Consider the following 21,975-nt stretch of genomic DNA (forward strand, 5'->3'; position numbering starts at 1 on the left):
GTGTGCAGCGTGGATGTGTGCAGTGTGAGTGTGTGCAGCGTGGATGTGTGCAGTGTGGGAATGTGCAGTGTGGGAGTGTGCAGTGTGAGTGTGTGCAGCGTGGGTGTGTGCAGTGTGGAAGTGTGCAGCGTGGGAGTGTGCAGTGTGGGAGTGTGCATCGTGAGAATATGCAGTATGGGGGTGTGCAGCATGGGGGCGCACAGTGTGAGTGTGTGCAGCAGGTACTGCACCCCCCCCACTGCACTCACTACTTCTCCGATAGCTGGGACAAAATGCCTAACAAAGTCCACATAGGGAAAGAAGGGTTTACTGTCGCTCACAAGTCCTAGGATGCAGTCCGTAGTGGCGGGAGGTGCATATAGGCATGGGGGCCACCTGCACTGTGGAAGGCAGATGAACACTGGGCTCAGCAATCTTCATTCAGGCCGGGTTCTGAGCCCATGGATGGTGGAGCCCACATTCAGGGTGGGTCTTCCCAGCTAATTAACTAATCTAGATATTCCCACATGTCCAAAGGTTTGTTTTCTTTTTCTTTTTTTCTTTTTCTTTCTTTCTTTTTTGTTTTGTTTTGTTTTGTTTTGTTTTGTTTTGTTTTGTTTTGTTTTTCGAGGCAGAGTTTCTCTGTGCAGCCCTGGCTGTCCTGGAACTCACTCTGTAGACCAGGCTGGCCTCGAACTCAGAAATCCACCTGCCTCTGCCTCCCAAGTGCTGGGATTAAAGGCATGCACCACCACCGCCTGGCCAAAGGTTTGTTTTCTTAGGGAAACATTTTCTCAGTGAGTCTAGAACCTGTCAAGTTGACAGTCAAATCACGATGAGCCATCCCCGCTCTCCTCACCCCCCCTCAATGTGCTGCCCCTCCTGCAATAGAGCAAATTATATATCCTCTGAACGTTATTACCATACAAGGGTGAGCATGACAACTCACAACTATCAACCTAGTGTTTGAGAGGCTGGCAGAGGAGAACTATCATAATTTTAGGACAGCCTGGACTTCACAGTAATTTCCAGGCTAGATTCAGATAACGTCCAAACAAACAGCAGCAAGAAGGAAAAATTAGTTGAGCATAAAGCCTTTAATCCCAGTACTCCGAAAAAGCAGGGAAATCTCTGAGTGCAAGGTTAGCCTGGGCTACAAATTGAGTTTCGGGATAGCTGGGGCTACACAGAGAAACCCTCCCTTAAAAATAAAAAATGAAGACAAAGGTAAAGGGTTGGGAGCTTAGGTCAGTAATAGAACTGCCTCACAACCCGTGAGGGGCTGGGGTGTGGCTCGGGGCCAGGCCTGCCTGACCTGAGAAAGGCCTGTGTTCTATCCTTAGTACCAGAAAGAATGAAATATATGCGCTGCCTTCCTGAGCTGGAGAGGTGTCTCAGTGATCAAGAGCACCAGTTCCCCTTGCAGAAGATCTAAGCTTGGTTCCCAGCACTCACCTGGTGGTTCACAACCATCTGTAACTCCAGTTCCTCGGGATCCAATGCCTTTCTCTGGCCTCCAAGGGCACCAGGCTCATACATGTTGCATATACATACATGTAGGTAAAGCAGTTTCACACATGAAACAAAATAAATAAATTTTAAAACAAATTAAAAAAAAAAAGATGAACTGTCCAGGCGTGGTGTTACATGGCTTTAGTCCCAGCATTTGGGAGTCAGAGGCAGACGGATCTCTGAGTTGGGGGACAGCCTAGTCTACAGAGTGAGTTCCAGGACAGCCAGAGCTACATAGGGAAACCCTGTCTCAAAAAAACAAAACAAAACAAAACAAAACAAAACAAAAACAGACAGACAAACAGACAGACACCAAAGATGCACTGAATAAATGATTGGGCAGAAAAAAGAACTCCTGTCTTTACCACTTATAATGGTGCAACTTTGGACTAGCTGTCTCATCCCCCTGTGCCTCGGTTTACCCATCTCAATTGAGAGTATGAACAGTCTCTATGGATTGCTAGAAGAATAAAACAAGAAGTATATGTGAAGCGGGGACTTAAGGTTTCTTTGGAAAGTCAGTTGTGTTGGATGGTGTTTTGCTGGGGCACATATGTTTTCCTGAAGCAGACACAGGTGAGAGAATGTTTTGTTAAAGCAAACACGTAAAAAAGACTTGTGATGTCAAGGACACAACAGACAGGGACGAGGCTGGATGGTATTGGTACACCTTGCCATTCCTGAATTACCATCGTTTGTCCTGACTTCATAGAAGAAATGCACCAAAAACCTTCTGATGGTGTTCTGGCGGCTTCTTGCTGCTTCCTCGGATTTGGGACGCTTGGCAGAGTGATGGCAGCTGAGACAGATTAACATGAGGGTTTTGCTCAGACAGACTCACGTGGTGAGGCAAGAGCTGTGGGAGGACCCTCGATGTGTGGAGGGAGGACACACGGGACCAACGGTGACGGCAGGCTTGCATAGCCGGCTTTACAATGCTCCAGTGTCTCACGTACTCATCTTCGCTGATCTTCACATTGTCGAGAGAGGCACAGCAGAGAACTTCTCCTGGTATTCCTGCTAGTCCTGGTGGCTCCTGCTGACTCATGCCAACTCGACTGAGGCCTGGCTGTTTCTGCCTGGCTGTGCCACTGCTGCTGATTCGTGTTTGCTATTCAGACGCTACTGAACTGGACTGCTGGTATATATTCTGACAAGCAGATTGGATTTGCTCCAAAAAAACAAGACAAAATAAAAAGTTCTAAACAGGTTAACTTCTCCAGTATCCTAATAACATTTCTTTTCTGCTACCTCTGGTGGGTGGTGGGCTAGAAGGAAGGTTAAAGCATTTAAGAACCCTTATTAAAACTAACTTTTAAAAAAATTAAGCCGATGTGTGTGTGTGTTCACCATTTTTGTATTTTCTGAGGCCAAGTATCAGCCCAAACTAGCCCACAGCGTCTTAAGTAACTGAGGGTAAGCTTGACTTTGTGATTCTCCCACCTGAACCTGTGTTCCCGCCTGAAGGAGTGTTGGACTGAGGTACACCTCACCACACCCAGCAGGGTTACCATCTTGTTGTTGCTCCTTTTGGAGTTTGCTGGGGAAACTGAGGCTCAGGGAGATGGGGTGCCCTGCTTGGAGTTTCACAGGCCTGCTCTGTGGTCACAGAGCCACGCTGACCCTCGGGGTTCCTTACCAACTCCATTCCTGGGCTGGTGCCAAGGCTGAAAAGAGAGACTGGCCCAGGGCCCAGACCTGCTGCTGCTGGGGCCTGGAGTGAGGGAACCTTGCCTGGGAATCTGCAAGACTCAAAGAGCTATTTATAGGCCCACTCTGGGATCTAGAAGGTCCCCACCTCCAGCCTGGAAGTCCCTCTCTGTCACTGGCACCCTGAGGTGACCCTCAGGAGATGAGGCAAGGGAGAGCTGAGGGCCTCAGAGGTCACATAGGTGGCGGGAAGCTCCCAGGCAGCCAGGTCTCAGTGACAGTGTCCCTCTAATTGTACAGGAATATAGCCAAGGTCATATGTGGATAGTCATACACAATGCCACAAACCACCTGAGGAGGATTGAGAGTTTAAGACTATTTTCTTGACTGCATTGTAAATCTGAGGCTGTCCTGGGCAACAGAAAACCCTGTCTCATTAAGCAGACAAACAAACAGTAGAAAAGCCAAGCATAGGGGTGTGTGACTTTAATCCCAACACTTGGAAGGCAGAGACTTGGAAGGTGGATCTCTGTGAGTTTGAGGCCAGCCTGGTCTACATAGTGATCTCCAGGATAGCCAGGGCTACAGAGAAATCTTGTCTTGAAAAAGAAAAAACCAAAGAACACACACACACACACACACACACACACACACACACACACATGAGAAAGACAAACTGTCAAGGGTGCAAGGGCGGGTTAGGGATGGGACAGATAGGTCCAGTCCATATGGCACCCTTCCTGCCTCAGGGCTTGGAGACAGTGGGAAGGAGCCGGCTCCCAGGCTCCCTGACTCAGGGGAATGAATGCACCATGTTGGCTGCTTCACTGGGAACTCAGAGCTACTAATTCCCTGGTGAAACAGGAGGCTCTTTCATGCTCAGGCGCCAGTGGGGTGAGGAGGCGGGAAGAGGGTAGGGAGCTGGCCCTGTCCCAGGGGCCCAGGCAGCCTCATGCCAGGGCCAGGAGCAATACAGGAAGGATGGCGTCTGGGATTCTATGCAGCCTCTTCAGGCACCACGGCCACCTTTTTTGTGTTGAGTGCCACAGAGGTGACACAGCCAGCCTTTGGCAGGGTAGTGATGAGTCCGTGCCTAGAGACAGACTTGTCTATGAGCCCTGTGTCTCAAGTGTTATTGTTCCTGGGCGTCAACCCAAAGGGCCTACTTTTCACAGGCAGGAAGTTGAGCTCAGAGGTCAAAGGTTTGTCTGAGAACACATAGCCAAACTTTTAATAACACATGCCCTTGGAAAACAGCTAAGCTGAATCTGGATGGCCTGGACCCATAGCTGAAGGCCTGGCAAGGAAGTCCTTGCATTTATGGGTTGGCATGGGCAGCTCTCCTGATGTGACCCAGTTACCCTGCTAGTCCTGCTTCCTGGGGTGGGTTTGAGAGACACCAGTAGGATGCTAGGAAACCCTTGTGGCCCTCAGAGAAAGAGGAAGGATCAGAGGCCATTCAACCCACAGGCTGCTCTGTCTTGGGAGTCTTCATTCAGAGAGGCTGAGATTCCACCCTCTCACCAGAGCTGGTGCAGACCAGTGGGAAGTGGCTTCCTAGCTCTCATTCAACTCGGTAGTCTGTCACCGATTCTATGCTTTTGCTAATCCCTAGCCTGGAACTATCTCCCTCCCAGAAAGCCCTTCCTTCAGAAAGGCTTCTTCAATTTGTTCCTTCGGCTCATCCCTGAACCCATGAGGTTTTGTTTGCTCCCACTGGGACCCACTCCTCTTCATCCTATGATACCCAACTCATATGTGCTAGGAAAGCATTTGCTGAGAGACTGATTTATCCTTCATTCAACGCTGCAGATGGGACCCAATGCCTTGCACTTTCTGGGCAACCTTTTATCACTGAGCTCCTTAGCTGAGGAGATGGCTCAGGTGGTCAAAGTAACCGACCCTGACTACCCAAATGCAATCCTCAGGACCCATGTGCTGAAAGGAGAAAACCAATTCCTACACGTAATGATCTGACTTCCACATATAAATAAAAGTAATAAAAAAAATTAGGGTCTGGTGAGTGATTGAGAGCACTTCCTGTTCTCACAGAGAACCTACAGTCAGATCCCAGCAGCCTCATTGGAAATGACACAGGATATCCCATGTCCTCTTCCAGATGGACAAGTACCAGACATGCATGGTATACAAACACTCAAGCAAAACACTCATTACACATTAAAGTGCTTTTAATTTAAAAATATATTTTAATCCCAACACGGGCCATGAAGGTGAATGCCTTTAATCTCAGGGCTCAGGAGGCAGAGACAGGAGGATCTCTGGGAGTCGAGGCAGCCATTACCTGTGCTACAAGTTCCAGGCACTCAAGTCTACACGAGACCCTGTCTCAAAAAATATATTAGGCATATCTGCTAAATTGTTCATGTTAGTATGAAACGTAAGCCCTGCAGGAGAAGCTGGATTTGGGGTTCGAGCAGGACGCACGGGCTGGAAGTGACTGATGTTCCCAGTAGCACGTTTACTCTGCCCTCTTAGGAGAGCAATGGGCTCCCAAGCAGGGCTCCCAAGGTGCATCTACGGCGTGTGAGGCCTTCTGCAGGCAGACATGATCACAGGAAAGCTGTGAGAACACTTTGTAACCACGAGGTGTGTAGTTGGCATTTTCCCTCCAGCTCCACAGAACCAGAAACCACAGGGTGCGGGCGCTTTAAGAGGCGAAGGGGAGGTGCCATAAACCCCGCCCCAGCCCCACGAACCGGACAGGGTCGGTGTTACACTGCGCGTGCGCTACTCGCACGCGGTTCCGGGTTCGCGGACCTGCCGAGGCGCTGCGTCTCTGCTGGTTTAGGAAGCTGCTTTTGTCTCCCTCTGGTTCCCAGATCGCCCGCCTTGTCACATAAGGGGTGACCGAGGGTAGAGGGGCTGGCCGCTGGGTCAAGTTGGGAGTGGCAGCGCCGGGCTTCGAACTCGCGCTCTGCGCTGGGCGAGGCTTCGTAGAACCGAGATGACCCAGTCTTTGGTTTGTCCCGAGACCGTGAGCAGGTGAGAATCAGGGAGTGTAGATCTGGGCCCGGGGGCGGAGGAACTGGGAACTGAGCTGTGGGGCTCAGGTTCAGGAGCCTGGAGCAGGCTGCGGGCGGCGCCAGGTGGTAGAGTCCCCAGGTTTAGGGTGCAGACAGGTGGTCGTGTTTCCTGGCTGGGGGCACGGTCTGATGATCCTGTCCCCTGGCTTGGGTGTTAACCTGGTGCTCCTGTGCCCTGGCTGGGAGACCTGGTGTTTGTGTTCCTGGCTAGGGGTGCGGTCTGGTGGTCAAGTTCCTGGCTGTTGGTGGCAGAGTACTTGGGGTGGGGCTGGCCGGCCTGGTGGGTGGCTCACAGCAAGGATGCTCCTGTGAAAGTCGGTAGTGTTGAGGTCCCTAACCTGCTCCTGTCCTGCAGGGTCAGTTCTGTGCTTAATCGCAACAGCCGGCAGTTTGGAAAGAAACATCTTTTTGACCAGGATGAAGAGACGTGCTGGAACTCTGACCAGGTGGGGTGCTTCCACACCCTCCGTTCCGAGAGGGAAGCAGATGCAGGGTTGCAGGGTGCCTTGAGAACTTTGGGGAGACCTAGAAACCACAGCGTGCTCTTACTCTTCCTGTGCTGGCCGAGGCACCGACACTTGAAGGCTGAGCAGACCACCATAGGATAACCTTGTAGTTACCAAGTGCCTCAGTTTATCCATCTGCTTCCAGGGCCCCTCCCAGTGGGTGTCACTCGAGTTTCCCCAGTGTGTTCAGATCACACAGCTGCAGGTGCAGTTCCAGGGTGGCTTCTCCAGTCGCCACAGCCGCCTGGAAGGTACTGGAAGGCTGTGAGAGGTGGGGTGTCAACAAGGTTCCCTGGATTCTTAGCTCCTGTTTCTCCACTGCAGGTTCAAGGGGTGGTGAGGCCCTCAGCAAGATTGTAGATTTCTACCCTGAGGACACCAATGCCCTTCAGATATCCTGTCTGTCCTGTGGTGGGAGGGACCTGGTTTTCCACAAGCTTCGGATCTTTGGGTGTGGTGGTACAGGCACTGGGGAGGCTGGGACAGAAGGATCTAGAATGCCAATCCAGGCTGGACATGTGACCAGACCAGGTCTCAAAAGAGTAACAGCTGTGGCCTCCTACACTTGAGTAGGAACTATTGCTAGGTGCTTTAGTGCCTTAGAGGTGGAAGCAGAAAGACCAGGAGTTCAAGGCCATCCTAAACTACACAGTTTTCGGCAAGCCTGGGATACCTGAGAGAGAGAGAGAGAGAGAGGGAGAGAGAGGGAGGGAGGGAGGAAGAAAGGAAGGAAGGAAAGAAGGAAGGTAGGTAGGTAGGTGTTGTTGCTTTCTTGCTGGGTATGAGAGGCTTCAAGAGCCAGCAGTCATGGGTCCATTGGGTAGTCTCTGGACTGGGAAGGTGGGGCCTGAGGGGTCAGAGAGAAAGCCACTATTTTCTTGACTGAAAGAGGTCACACCTTCTCCGTCCCCGCCATGGAGGTGGACCGGCTGAAGCTGACTTTTGAGGACACCACCGACTTTTTTGGCCGTGTGGTTATCTACCACCTTCGCGTGCTGGGTGAGAAGGTGGGGTGAGACGTGCTGGCTGTGTCCTCCAGGAAGCCCGCCTGGGAGGCACCCAGAAGCCCTTCAAGTTCTGCACAGATTTATTGGTTCCCGTTGCAGAGGGCCCTTCCCACCACTGTCCAGGAGCTGCCTTTCAAGCCAGTTGTGGGCTGACTGGTTTGTCCCTGAGAGCCTGGGTTCCCAGCAGGCTGTCTTCACTCGGGGTCCGCAGGCCCCAGGGTACTCTGGAACAGTCTGAGGATGTGGCTCTCCATCGCCTGCTGCACTGTGGGAGGAGGTGGGAGGAGGTGTGAGCCAGTGTGAGCCAGTGTGAGCCAGCAGTGAGCTGGGGAGAGGGGACTGAAGACTCTCAGCCTCAGATGTCAAAAGGAGGCCATGAATAAGGAACCCAGTTGCTTTAAGGCAAGGTTTGCCTGTCTTCCCTCCACTCGCTGCGGCCCACCCTGCCTCCAGAACCATGAGTCCAAATAAAACTTTAAAAGAAAAATAATCACCTATCTGTGGTACTCTTTTATAGCAACAGAGACAGAAGTCTGGAATGCTCACCCCACCAGGAGGAAAGAAAGCTGTGTGGATGTGGGGGTGATGACTAAGACCCACACCCACTCTGGCGCTGGGGCTGGGGCCTGGGTATCACTTGAGTGTCTGGGTCCCCCCTTCTAGAGTGTCTCTGAGAGTCAGTGTCCCCCCCTCCAGAGTGTCTCTGAGTATCTGTGTTTCCCCCCTTCCAGAGTGTCTCTGAGTGTCTGTGCCCCCTCCCAGGATAGCTTCCACTCTCAACATACACTGGTGTCCCCGCTGCAGCCCAAGAGCCAGGATATAGAGGTGCCTGAGCCTGCCTGGGTGCTAAGGACCATGTTTACTACCAGCATCTGGCACCGATGGGGAACACCCTGTGTGCCCCTCTGCACCACCCCATCCACAGCCTCTCAGCCCACTATAGTATCCCAAGCCCACCTTTGCGATATCCCAGGGCTACTGCGAGGTCCATTGGGGTGTAGCCAGAGTCGGCCTCTGTGGTAAGATCAGCACCCCGAGCTGTAAAGAGAAACAGGCACTCGGGGTCAGGAGCCCATGGCAGGGCCTAGGGACTGAAGGCTGGAGTGACTCTGCTCCCCACCCCCCCATCCCAGTACAACTACAGGTCTGCCCTTTGTCCATGTGACACAGGATGGTGGCCAGACTTCAGTACCCTCCTACCCAAAGACCAGGGTTTAGAGTCTCTGAGGCATGGAGGTTAGGAGGTTCATCATGGCTGACAGGATCCAACAAAACCTCCCTCACACTACCCCGCCTCTTCTGGTCTACACTCGGAGCCCGTGATTCCTGCAGGGCCCATGGGCCCCCACTCACCCAGTAAGGCCTCCACACACTTCACATGGTTCCCACGGACAGCATAGAGCAGTGGTGTCCCCCCATTCTGTGGGATAAGATCATGTGAAAACCAAGGTAAGTCTCAGTGCCCTGTCCTTGCCCTCTGGCTACCAATTCAACCTGTTTCTTGCCTACCACTTGGGCTGTCTTTCTTCTGTGTCTCTTAGATGGCCATTCTTCCAGGAAGTCCTCCCTGACTTTCCTTGGCTGCCTGTGAGCCAGCCATTAAAGCCCCCTCTTTCTCTTTATGTGTGTCTTGTTTCCCCTGCACTGGGAACTCTTATCAGGTGTGAGGGCAGTTGTCTTGTGTTCCCAGAACCAGGGCAGGCTTTGCACCATGCAGGGACCCCATCCATGTTGAGCAGGAATGGAAGCCAGGAGGCTCCGTCAGACCAAGGGTGGCAGTGCCTCACCCAGTCATAGATGTTGATGTCCACGTCACGGTCAAGCAGCAGCCTCACGATGTCTGTGTAACCACCCACACTGGCAAGCGACAGGGCGCTCTCCCGCTCCTTGGCCAGGACGTGGGGGTCAGCACCCTGGGAGACAGAAAGGATAGTGATGGGACCCTGAAACCCTAGGATCCCCAAGTAGGGCAGCACATCTTCAAGACAACAGCTTCAGAAGCTGAGACCCCAGCCTGTCCATGCGTCCCCAGGATGGACCTACCCAGTCTAGCAGGAAGCGAACTGTCTCAATTTCTCCAAAGGCTGAGGCCCAGATGAGGGGGGTGAAGCCACGCTCATCCGGTTTGTTGACTAGGTTGTCACCTGACAAATGGGAGGCGTATGGGACAGGGATGGTGAGATGGCCAGCTCTCAGGAGTGGGGTAGGCAGGGTTCAGGGGTCACATGAAGGGGAACATTACACAAATCATATGCGCACGCAAGCAACTCGGCCACGCACCCTTCCGCAGATGGTCCTTCAGCTGGCTCAGCTCCCCTTGGGCTGCAAGCTGGTGGATAGATAGGGCTGGGGGCAGAAACAGGCAGTATTCACCTACTCCATCCCTCTCCAGGCCTCAGTTTACCCTGCTCATCCTCTTTTTGTTTTGAGATAGGGTCTCATGTAGCCTAGGCTGGCCTGCAGCTTGCTACAAGTTTGCATGTGTAGCCAAGGATGACCTGGAACTGCTGACCCTCATGAGCTGGGAGGACAGGTATGTGGTACTGTTCTCAGTTTATGAGGAGACTGAGTTAGAACTCAGGACTTTGTGCATGCCAGCTGAGCAATCTACCAACTGAGCTACAAGCACTGTGACAACTGAGCTACAAGTACTCTAGCCACTGAACCATAAGCACTCTACCCACTGAGCCACAAGCACTCTACCCACTGAGCCACATTCCCCAATCCTTTGTGGTCTTTCATTCTTTTTTTTTTTTGTAATAGGCTTTTTTTGTAATGTAATCTAGGCTGACCTCCAATTCGGTAAGTAGCTAGGGGTGACCTTGAACTTCTGACCTCCTGCCCCAAGTGCGGGGGCCATGGAACACCATGGAGCTTATAAGGAACCCTCTAGCCCCACCCCCACTTGAGGTCTACTTACAGTCCAGTGTGGCTGGCAGCGCTGAGACCTCATTCCCACGTTGCCGGTTTGTGAGGGTTGTGGAGTGCTTCAAGAAACTTCCTGCAGGGAGAGGAAGGGCTTGTTCCCTGGTGTCTGGGCAGATACTGCAGGTTCCAAGCTTAAGAAGACCACCCCTCTATCTCCACGTGCACACCCATATTCACACACAGACATTAACAGTAAATTAAATACTCTTCTTAAATGAAGGGAAACATGCGGCCTGGCGGCCCAGGCTACATTCCCAGCCCGGGCTACACAGTGAATTCCAGGTCAGTTGAGACAACAGAATGGAACCCTTTGGCAAAGGAACAGGAGGAAGAGGTGGGGGCAGAAGGGCTGTGGATACAGCACAGTGATTCAGCACTTGCCTGATACATGTGAGACACTGGTTGAACTTCCAGCACAAAGCAAAACAAGAAACCAAGAGAAGGGAGCTGGTCAAGAGTGCTTGCTGCTCTTCTAAAGGACCTACATTTGGTTCCTAGCACCTGTGTTGGGTGGCTCACAACTGCCTGTAACTCACTCCAGCCTTAGGGTACCTGATGCCTCTGGCCTCTGCGGACACCTGCAGTACTCACATACAGATGCTGGAGGTGTGCCTCAGAGGTTGAGGGCACTGGCTGTTCTTCCCGAAGACCTGGATTTGGATCATGGTGGCCACAAGTTACCTCACAATCTATGGTAACACCAGTTCCAGTGATCTGATACCCTCTTCTGGCCTTTGTGGGTACTGGGCATGCAAGTACTACTTGCACGCAGGCAAAACAATACAGACACACTTTTTTTTTAAATAAATCTTTTTAAAGAATATAAGTAAATAAATATGAGTCTGGGTAGTGGTGGTGCACACCTTTAATACCGGCACTCAGAAGGCAGAGGCAGCCTCGTCTACAGAGCAAGTTTCAGGAGAAAAGTAAAAACGCCAGACAACAAATAGGGTTGGAGAAACAAGAGGACTCACAAATTTAAGACTAGCCTGGGCTACACAGTGAGACTCTGCCGCAAAAGAAAGAAGGAAAGAGAGAAGGCGGCAGAGGGTACTAGAAAGCTTGGATGGTTATCTCTGGGGACTGGAGCTCCATATGCACAAGCCAGAGAGGTGCCAAGTTCACTTGGTTGCACTGCAGTCATGTCCAAATAGTAAATGTTGTGTGTATTTGCCACAGTAAACAAATGGTAAAGGGCCAGGTGTGGTGGCACATGCCTTTGATCCCAGCACTCAGGGAGGCAGAGGCAGAGAGGCAGAGGCAGGTGGATCTCTGAGTTTGCGGCCAGCTTGGTCTACATAGCAAGTTTCAGGACAGCCAGGGCTCCAAATAGACCTTATCTAAAAGAAGTATATGTATGTGTATGTGTGTAGTGGTTACATCTGCCTAATCTAGGCATACAGCTTATAGATACTGTAACTGAATTGTGTGTTTTCGCATGGGCTTATTGGAGTTGGAGATTTACTACAACAAATTGGTGCCCACAACATATGTGTGTGTGTGTATGCACACATATACAAAGTATACACAAGGAAAGGTGTTTTTGAGACACTAACTATATAATTCTGACTGGCCTAGAACTCACAGAGCTCTGCCATGGCTTCTTACCGGTGTAACCTCAGCATTGGAGGGCAAAGACAGGCAGAGTCCCAGAGCCCGCTGACTAGTCTGTCTACGTGAACAGCTTCAGGTCCAGCTCATGACCATGCCTCGAACAGAAGGTAGAGGCAGAGACAGCCCAGTTGGTAAAAGCGCCTGATGTAGTCCTCCCTGGGACCCACAAGGTGGAAAAGAGAACTAATCCTGAAAGTTGTCTTCTGCCCTCTACATGTGTGCCATGGCATGTTCATACACACGCATATACACATATTAAATGCAATGTAATGTAAAAAATTAGGGGTTGCTGAGATGACTCTCGGAGGTTAAGAAAGGCCCAGATTGGATCTGTGGACATCTACAGCCCATGGCCAGGGGTTCAGACGCCCTCTTCTGGCTTGCTCAGGCACTGCATGCACATAGAGCACATGCAGGCCGGCAAGTGTCTAGATTTACTTAGTTTGTACCATATATGTTTTGCTTGCATGTGTGTTTGTATACCACTTGTATGTCTGGTGTCCTCGGAGGCCAGAGGAAGTCACTGGATCTCTAGGGATTGAGGATTGAAACTAGAGTTAGGATGGTTATAAGCCACTCTGTGGGTGTTAGGAAATGAACCCATGTCCTCTGAAAGAACAAGATCTCTATAAACAATTCAGTTGTCCCTCTGTCCTACCCCACCACCTTTTTAAATACAGGGTCTCTCTATGAGGCCTTGGTGGTCCTGGAACTCCCTATATAAATCAGGCTGGCCTTGAATTCCTAGGGAGCTACCTGCTTTTGTCTCTAGAGTTTTGGGATTAAAGGTGTGTGCCAACAATACCTGGCAAATCTTTAAAGAATATATATTTTATATATATTTATAAATACATGTACCATATTACACACACACACACACGACAGAGAAGCCATTAAAGAATAGAACATGTCAATGTCTGGTCTCCATGCATGTGCACACATATGTACATGCAGTGATGTGAACACATGCACACACCCTCAGGAACATACACATATATCACCTTAACACACACACAATAAATATAACCTAGGAGGGAGGAGGGAAAAGCGATGAGGGCAGAGACGTGGTCTGGAACTTGACAGGCTCTCTCAGCAGAGCCCAGAATGGTTCTCACCCGGTAGTGAGGATGCACTGGCGTCTGCTTCAGGATTCACAGTGTCTGGGGTGCAGGGAAACAGACTGAGGACCACGGTGTCTGAGCTATCTGGGGATTCATCTCTGGGGTCTTCTAGGTCAGGAGCAGGGGACTGCTGGTTTGGCATGACCTTCTCTGCAACCTGAGTGGGCTCCATGGAGGAAGCTAAGGAAGAGATGACAGTAATCAGCCAAAGCTCATGGGTCCCCAAGATGGCTCAGTTGGTAAAGGGCCTTGTCACCAAGCCAGATGACCCCAGTTTGATTCCAGGAATGCGCACGGTGGAGGGAAAGAACTGACTCTAGTAAGCTGTTCTCTGACCTCCACACCAAGTCCATAGCACATCCTACCCCAAAAATAAATGAGTTCTTATCAGGGACTGGAGCTTGGTTAGGTGGGGCATGGTGCACACCTTTAGTCCCAGTACTTGGGAGCCAGAGGCAGGCAGATCCCTTTGAGTTCAAGGCTAGCCTAGTCTAAATAGTGAAATCCTGGACAGCCATGGCTATGTTAGAGAGACCCTATGTCACGCACGCACGCACGCACGCAGAGCATGGTCTGCATATTCAGCCTTGCATGATGAGGCTGGGAAAACTGGCTTTAGATAATTACCATTGCTAATAAATTAACACCAGGACCCAAGGCGATAAAATCAAGGTTCTGGCAGCAGTCTGGGTTCCAATCACTTACAAGCTATGAAAACCTGGTCTGTGACTAAGCTGAGCCTCATTTCCTCCTTAATACGGTGAAGATGTGAGGCCTCAGAGAGGTCATATCAGAAAACAGCATGGAGAGATATTAATGCCAAACTTATCAATGTACTGCTGTGGTTATTTGGGTCGGAGTCCCCCAAAATGACTTAGGACTCAACAAAAGATGCGACGTGGAAGATCCACTCACCTCCCTCCAGCCTCCTCTGTCCCCCTACGCTGCCAGCCTGGGTGTCCCAAAACTCGGGAAGCTCTGTTCACAAACTTTTCTGGTCCAGTAGATCTCGTGAGGAGCAAGTTGGCGACCAGACGCTCAGTCCTCTAGCTTCCTCTGCTGGGACACAGAGCAGCAACTTAATACACGACGACTACTCCTAGTGGAGAACTCCTCCACTGCGCCTGCGCACCCTTGCCCTGCAAAAGTACCAAAAAATAAAAAATAAAAACCCGAAGCTGCTTCTAGCCCTTTAAGACTGGAGGGAGGAGCGTGGCTTCCTGAGCGCAATAAGTACAGCGGCGCATGCGCGCGCTGTCCTTCGTGAAGGGCTGAAGGAGCCTTAGACCCGCTGAGGATTTCAATGCGCGTGTGCTCCCCCGTCCCACGCACCGCCCCCACCTGTCTTCCCCAATCGGATCCACGTATGATGGGAGGGCGGGGCATTCTCCCGACGGGGGCGGCGGCACATGGGCGGGACTTGTCTAATTTAAAGAGACCGAATGTTAATGCCACCTCGTCCTTAAACAATTTTTCTGCCCTGGTCCCTGAGAATTATCTGCACTTGTGTCAGGGAGTCCTTGACTAAGTATCCTAGAGCATCAAGAAATCTCTATCCTTCCGGATAGAGATTTATTTAATCTACACACTCGCCTAGGACTGCCTCCTTCCCCTCGATCTCGTGTCTGAACAGAAGTTTGCTCATGAGAGGAGCCAGCGCGCAGGACGCCAGAACCCAACCCGGAACGTTTAGTTAGACGTCCTAGCCTCCCGACTTCCGGTTCCGGTTTCTGGGCTCTGTGGGCTGCCTTCGCTATGGAAGAACCTGAGATGCAGCTGAAGGGAAAGAAAGGTGTTGCGGGACCCCAGAGGGGTTGGAGGGGCCTAGAGAGGGCAGCGCGGGAAGGTACATGACAAAGAGAGTCGCCTTAGACCTCCTAGCCTGCGGGGCTCGGCGGAAAAGAGAGCCTGGTGTCTCCCGCCGGGAGGTGATGTGATGGAATAGAGATCCGGGGCAGGAAAAGGCTCTCTCTCCTTTCTGAGTTAAGGTCCCGGGATGTAACCCCGGCTGTATTGGAACTTGCTGTGTAGACCGAGATGGTCTCAAACTCCTCTGCCTTCTGAGAGTTGGAATTAAAAGCAGAATCCATCTATGTTTTTTAGCCTGTGAACACGTAAACGAGTATGCGGGCTTGGTGGCGCAAAACTCTAATCCTCTCTTCTCTAGAGGCAAGAAGTTGAAGGCCAGTTTGGTTTACACATTGAAACTCGGTCTTGAAAGAAGAGCTGGGGCTTTAGCTCAGTAGTACACACTTTGACCAGCGCGTTCAAAGCTCTGGGTTTGTTCCCCGACACTGCAAAATAATTGAAGACCAGATAAGTAGGTTATTTTCTCTGGCTGATGGGAGCCCTGGGTGGTAAGAGGAGTTGGTGCCATCTGCCACCTGGAGCTGGTCAGAGCTGGTCAGAGCTTGTCTAGTATAGGAAGGAGTGGGGCGGGAGGGACTGCAGTTGGAAGCAACAGAATCCATGATGGATGGGGCAAGAAGGATGGAGATGTCCTGACTGGGAAAACCCTTGGTCAAAGTCTACCCTGGAGTGATGGGTTTTGTGCAGTTGACGTGTGGTAGGAATGTATGTTCTGGAGAAAAGGAAACAGGTAGGCTTAACAGGAACTTGGATGCTGCAGAGGGCAGCCTCAGCAAACATGCTTTTATGACAGGGCTTGTGGATGAGATATGCCTCAGAAGTGTTCCAACACAACAAGAGATGTGGCCTTCCATATCATTACTGCCTCAGAGTAGAGGCCTCACAAGGTTGTGGACTGTAGATACCTTTGGGTTCTGTGGTTATCCTCTGGTCAGATGGATATGGTGGTACATGCTTCTCTTCCCATCACTTGGGAGGCAGAGGCAGGAGGATTGCTGTGATTTAAGGACAGCTTAGCCAACACAGTGAGTTACAGGGAATCCAGAGCTACTAGATTCTAGTATGATGTTCCATACTGGTCTCCAGTATGCTTCAGTTATAAAGGAGGTGGGGGTGTCAATGGCTTCAGTACTGTCCACCAGTGTCCTCTGAAAGTGGGTTTGGGGAGGGAAGGTTGTGAGTCTGTGTGTGTGCTAATGCCCCCTTGAGTCAGGCTTTACTGTCTCTAGCTGTCCCTGCGCCCGCAGATGACAGTTACAGTGGTGCACCCTGGCAGCTCCTCTCTCTGGTTGGGCTCCAAGATGGACCAATCAGGAGTCTAATGTAGGCAGGCCTCAGCTGGCATAGTGTTTGCCTGGCATGCATGAAACTCTGGGTTACATGCCCAGCACTGAATAAACTAGGTGTGGTGTCACACATTTGCAATTGCAGCACTTAGGAAGTGGAGGCAGGAGGATTGGGAGTTCAAAGTCATCCTTGCTTACAGAAAACTAAAGTCTAGCCTGGGCTAGACCCTTTTTTAAAAAAGAGTGGTTCCTCCCACTCACATTGAACAGCTGAACCCACCTTAACTCGAGCTCTCCGGCCTCCAGCTGACACTCACTCATGTGTGTATACACATACATATGCACACATGTAATTCAGAGTAAATACATGGGCCTAATACTTATCACTTATTCCCACCTCCGCCATGTCAAACACAGTCACAGACAAGTTCACTGAGACTGTCTATGTCCTTGCCAACGAGCCATCAGTGGCCCTGTACCGGCTACAGGAACACGTGCGCCGTTCCCTGCCAGAGCTGGCCCAGCACAAGGTGAGTTCTGCCAGCCCTGCCCAGGTCCACACACAGCTCCTGAGCAGGAGTGGGGTACTATCCACAGAGGGGTTGAAGTCAAAGCTGAGACCTGCTGAGATGGACTGTAGCAGCTGAATCAGGTGGACGATGTGGGGACAGCCCTTGATGGCTTTTGAAGGAGACAGTATGGTCTGTGTTAGTGACCAGCAAGGTTCAGGAAGGCCCCAGGGAAGGGTGTGCGAGGCAGAAGGAATAGCCAGTGCAAAGGCCTTGCTGTCTTCGAGTCACACAGAGCCCCAGAGGAGAGAGGGCTGCAGGAGGAAAAGGCTCTGTGGTCTAAGCAAGGAGTACGAAGGCTCCTACCAAGATATCTAGGGGGATGGGGAACTCAGGAAGGCTTGGTGGGAGCGAGGGGCTCAGGTTGGGGGGAGACGGGGGAATCGATCATACAGCACTGGCTTCCAGAGCCTTCTCTCCTAACACCACCCAACCCCTTGCAGGCCGATATGCAGAGATGGGAGGAACAGAGCCAGGGCGCCATATACACCGTGGAGTATGCCTGCAGGTGAGCCTCACATCAGCCACAGGGCAGAATGAGACGGATTCCCATCCCCAACCTCCATTGCAGTGCAGCCGTCACACCTCTAATGGGTCCCTCACAGTTGTTCTTGGGGAGTTTGGGGACGTGATTGCTTGCCTCTGGCTCGGGGTAGGTGGTGGATGGCTGACTAGGTAAAGTACTTCTGCACAAACTCTATCCGAAGAACCCATGTTGACAGTTGGTGTGCACCTGTAATCCTAGCTCTGGGAGATGGAGTCAGCAGAAAGCCTGGACTCGCTCCTCTAGAGAGCTAGTCCTGTCGGTGAGTTCCTAGTTCAGTGAGAGACTCTTACCTCAAACTAGGGCCTAGGGCTCAGTTGATAGAATGCTTGTGTGAAAAGTGTGAAGATGCCAGCCTCGGCCTCTGGCCTCCACACACACGTTCTCACAGGTATGCACACACATGCAACCACCCGCCCACATACACATTCACTCACATAAGCACACAGACACAGAAAACCAGTTCACTCCCAGCTGAGCACAGAGCCTCAGGCCGGACCACAGTTAGGCAGAGTCCGGTTGCCTGCTGCCTAGTGCTGTGCCCTCTGAGCCCAGGCAGCAGGTGCTGAGTGCCTGTCCTGCTATGTCTGCATCGAGTCTTGTATAGCCAGGCTGGCCTTGAGGACCTAGGCCTAAGCAGTTCTGCTGGATCCTCCCAAGGAACTGAGACCATTCTGCACATGACTTACTCACTTGTGGGTTTTATCCAACAGTTAGTGTGTGTGTGAGGGTGTGGGGTGTGCACTTGTGCTGTGGTAGCTGTGTGGAAGTGAGGACAACTCACAGGATCTGTTCTCTCCTTTCACTTTGTGCATCCCAGGCATTGAGCTCAGGTCGTCAGCCTTGGTGGCGAGGGCTTTTACTGTAACCGTGACCATATCTCTCCCCGCTCCTGTTTGGTTCTATGAGTATGGTCTCAAATCTGTGCTGTGCGCACTGGCTGTATCCAGAAGCCTGAGCTTGTGGAATATACAGGACTCTATCTTCCTCTCTGCATGGTTTTGTTTTGTTTTGCTTTGTTCTGTTTTGTTTGAAACAGGGTCTCTCTGTGTAGCCCTGACTGTCCTATGTAGACCAGGCTGGCCTCAAACTCACAGAGATCCTCCTGTCTCTGTCTCCCAAGTGCTAGAATTAAAGGAGTGTGCCACCACACCTGGCTCTTCTGTGTACTCTTAGGCCCAAGCAGCAGGCCAGCTCTCCTTGTGAGCTGCCAGCACTGTGTCCAGTCCTACTGTCTGGTCGGGTACACTGGCTCACTTTGGGTCTCCCTGCTTCTTGAAGCACTTAGGCCTCACTCACAGCGTAGACTCAGATAGCCAGTTGCTTTTGGTGTATGCACACAGTTGATTGCCTGTGCCTCTCACAGGCTTTTAACGGGGATTGGATGCCCTCATTTGTGCAGTTCTTTGGGTTTTCTGGAGATAAGAGTAATAAGCCCCTTAACACAGGTCACCTCTGCCTCTTACAGGAAGGGTTGCTGGCCAGTGAGATGGCCAGTGGGGGACCTGCATCATGCCTGATAACTGTTTATTTCCCAGAGCCCACATTGTGGAAGAAGAGAACTGACTCCTTCAGGGTGATCTCTGACCTCCATGGGCACCTCTGGAGATGCATCATCTCCATAAATAACTGTTTTAAGAGATTTGTATAATTTTGAGATAGGGTCTCACTGTACAGCCCAGGCTGGCTTCAAACTGGGAACCCTCCAGCCTCAGCCTCCCAGTCGTGGGAAGGCATGCAAGAACAAGCTTGCCTGGTCTGTACAGCAGACCATAAAAGCAGTGTTCCCCAGTAGCCATGTTGTAAATAGCAGGATAAGAAGAGTTTCATCCCTGAGAAGCTGCACCCAAGGCAGTCACAGCCTGCACAGGATGAAGTGTCTCAGGCAGTCACAGCCTGCACAGGATGAAGTGTCTCAGGCAGTCACAGCCTGCACAGGATGAAGTGTCTCAAGGCAGTCACAGCCTGCACAGGATGAAGTGTCTTAAGGCAGTCACAGCCTGCACAGGATGAAGTGTCTCGGGCAGACAGAAGGGGTGTTTCTTTACAGACATGAAACCTCTTTTTAGTTAATAGTCACACAGTGTTAGAAGGTTGAGCCCCTTACTGAGGGAGCCTAGGCTGCTGCTGTTGCCAGGATGGGAACTGACCCTCACCCCCTTCTGTTCCAGTGCTGTGAAGAGCTTGGTGGACAGCAGCGTGTACTTCCGTAGTGTGGAAGGCCTGCTCAAACAGGCCATCAGTATCCGGGACCACATGAACACCAGCGCCCAGGGCCACAGGTAGCCCTGGCCACCTGCCCTCACCCCACCCTAACCAGTGAGCTATCCTGGTGGTCTTGGACATCTGTGGCACCCGTATCCTGTAACCCAGTTGATGTGAGGGATGCAATGGTACCAGGATCACAGGGACAGTGACCGAGAGACACAGTTCAGAGGAAGTGTGGGTGACAAGGAGCAGCCTCCAGGCATCCCCAGGATCGTGAGCAGAGCAAGGGTCCTCTCTGAGACTGGCACTCTGGGCCCATAGAAGGAGCAAGAGGAGTGATTTAGTCGGGAGGCTGAGGTTGACTGGAGCTGCCTTCACCCTGCACCCCCATGGTTTCTCAGGCTGAGAGGCTTTCAGCAGAAGCTCAGTGCAGTGGAAAGCACCTTTCGTGTTGGCTGTAACTCAATAAACATAGCTGGCCTGCACCAGACTCAGCCAGCCTTTGACCTGTCTGCCGCTGGGAAGAGAAGGTGCTGCAGACCCCTCACCCTGCTGAGTCTGTATCACACCCAGTCCGCCCAGACACCTGCCTGGCCTCTGAAGTGAGCATTGATCCCACCCTTACAGCAGACCCAAGAGCTCAGGCCATGAGTCTTATGGGGGCTGAGGTGTGACTCCAGCCTCTAGCCAACTCCTGAGCAGCCTCCTGGCCTGTGGCATCAGTCTCATACATTTGCATATTTTGTTCCAGCCAGGAGACGCCATCCCCTCCTCCTTCCCTGGCCTGACCCTGACCCTGAAGACTCAGGGCCACCGGCTTCCCCACCCAGGTCAGTGCAGAGGCCACCACTCTGCTGAACTAACCCATTTCTTTGTGTCCCTGCAGGGACCTGCTGACTAACTGTTGGGTTTCCTAGCTGGTCGTCTGGGATGGTTTTTGGGGGAATTGGCTTAGAGGGTCCCACTCTGAATTGCTGCTGTTGAGTCCTCTGTTGCCTCATCTTCTTCCCTTTGGCTGAGGCCTAGCCTTTCAGCTGTTGTGTGACCTTTAGGCTACATCCACTTCTCTGGTCTTCGGCCTTTTCCTCACGGCTCACGGCTCATCCACATGCTGAGCCTACTTGCTCAATGACGGGTGTACTTAGTGACAGCTGTTATCTATGTGAGAGAAACATTCAAAATCCTGCCACTTTACAGTACTATAAACTGGCCAGGCTGGTGCTTCTGGCTGCATACAGCTGGGTGTGTCCTCTGGCTTTGCCTGTTGCTGTGCGTGGGGGCCTGGGTGAGGGCAAGGTCTCCACACCACTCAAGCAGAGGTGCTCATCCATGGGTCCCACTGGTGCAGAGCATCCTCTGGCAGAGACCCAGGGGCTGGGTGGAGACTGGCTTACTGCCCCAGAGCCCAGATAGCAGGATGTACTTCCTGGACAGTATAGAGAGGGTTGATTGGGTGACTGGGTCATCGGGCATTGATTACGTGCCATGCTTATACAGTAAGCATTCCTCAGGCTCCTTGGGTCCCAGGCCCTTCCTGGGCACTTCAGTGGGTGTTTACTGAGGGTGGCAGCTTGCTGGCTTTCGGAGCACTCATTGACTGTCACCCCAACACGAGGTGAGCAGTTCTTCACTCGGGAGTCCCATGGGGCGTCTGGGAAGACTCTAAGCTAGAAGGGCTCCCAGGTGTGTGCACTGTGAGACTGTCAGCCTTGGGTGCACTCCGCACCCCTAGCCCAGCCCATGCCTGGACATGCTCAAGGGCAACCTTCTCTGAGTCTGTTTCCTGCACTGTACACCCAATGGTATCCTGGGCTCCCCCCATCCCAGACTTCTTTACCTCCCTGGGATTGTCCTCCAAAACTGCTCTTCTCAAGGTCAGATCCTCTTTGACTATGTGGTCCCAAGACCTCCAACACAGTCACATTTTATGTAAGCAGAAGCTGGCTTGGTGGTAAGCCAGCCAGCCCAGGTACTGCTCCTGCCTGCAGGCACTGGAGTCTCATTCTGGCCTTCTGCCCCTAGCTCCCCTGTCTCCCAGTCCTGGCAGAAGATGTTCCTTGGACACCACATTGAGGACTTGACAAGAACTGAAGACCTAGGAAGTGCCTGCTGTCTACTGGTTCAGACCTAGGAAGTGC

At 51.8% G+C, this 21,975-nt stretch overlaps 3 protein-coding genes across 4 annotated transcripts; 2 read left to right on the forward strand and 1 right to left on the reverse strand.

Moving 5' to 3' along the window:
• The first annotated feature begins 5,901 nt into the window (after window positions 1-5,901).
• Window positions 5,902-8,188, forward strand: Nr2c2ap (nuclear receptor 2C2 associated protein). Of its 2 annotated transcripts, XM_028786073.1 has the most exons (6): window positions 5,902-6,144; window positions 6,541-6,631; window positions 6,837-6,942; window positions 7,016-7,083; window positions 7,588-7,698; window positions 7,798-8,188. In XM_028786073.1, the coding sequence occupies exons 1-6, from the start codon at window positions 6,107-6,109 to the stop codon at window positions 7,849-7,851; spliced, it is 468 nt and encodes a 155-aa protein (XP_028641906.1). In that variant the 5' UTR covers window positions 5,902-6,106; the 3' UTR covers window positions 7,852-8,188. The 2 variants fall into 2 exon arrangements, with proteins under 2 accessions (XP_028641906.1, XP_028641905.1); XM_028786072.1 differs by lacking the exons at window positions 7,588-7,698; window positions 7,798-8,188 and having other exon boundaries at window positions 7,016-7,400.
• Window positions 7,761-14,528, reverse strand: Rfxank (regulatory factor X associated ankyrin containing protein). The gene is made up of 9 exons (XM_028786071.1): window positions 14,277-14,528; window positions 13,356-13,541; window positions 10,619-10,699; window positions 9,979-10,044; window positions 9,742-9,842; window positions 9,486-9,611; window positions 9,052-9,118; window positions 8,656-8,736; window positions 7,761-7,963 (listed from the first exon to the last, which is right to left on the reverse strand). Exons 2-9 carry the CDS (start codon window positions 13,531-13,533, stop codon window positions 7,893-7,895), a joined length of 771 nt encoding a protein of 256 aa, XP_028641904.1. The 5' UTR covers window positions 13,534-13,541; window positions 14,277-14,528; the 3' UTR covers window positions 7,761-7,892.
• A 351-nt stretch (window positions 14,529-14,879) lies between these two features.
• Borcs8 (BLOC-1 related complex subunit 8) lies at window positions 14,880-21,960 on the forward strand. Its single transcript, XM_028786108.1, has 6 exons — window positions 14,880-15,153; window positions 16,934-17,046; window positions 17,529-17,593; window positions 19,801-19,911; window positions 20,589-20,667; window positions 21,860-21,960. Exons 1-5 carry the CDS (start codon window positions 15,117-15,119, stop codon window positions 20,623-20,625), a joined length of 363 nt encoding a protein of 120 aa, XP_028641941.1. The 5' UTR covers window positions 14,880-15,116; the 3' UTR covers window positions 20,626-20,667; window positions 21,860-21,960.
• The last annotated feature ends 15 nt before the right edge of the window (window positions 21,961-21,975 follow it).

The sequence above is a fragment of the Grammomys surdaster genome, unplaced genomic scaffold (genome assembly GCF_004785775.1).
Source record: "Grammomys surdaster isolate TR1022 unplaced genomic scaffold, NIH_TR_1.0 125429, whole genome shotgun sequence".
Taxonomy (NCBI): Eukaryota; Metazoa; Chordata; class Mammalia; order Rodentia; family Muridae; genus Grammomys; species Grammomys surdaster.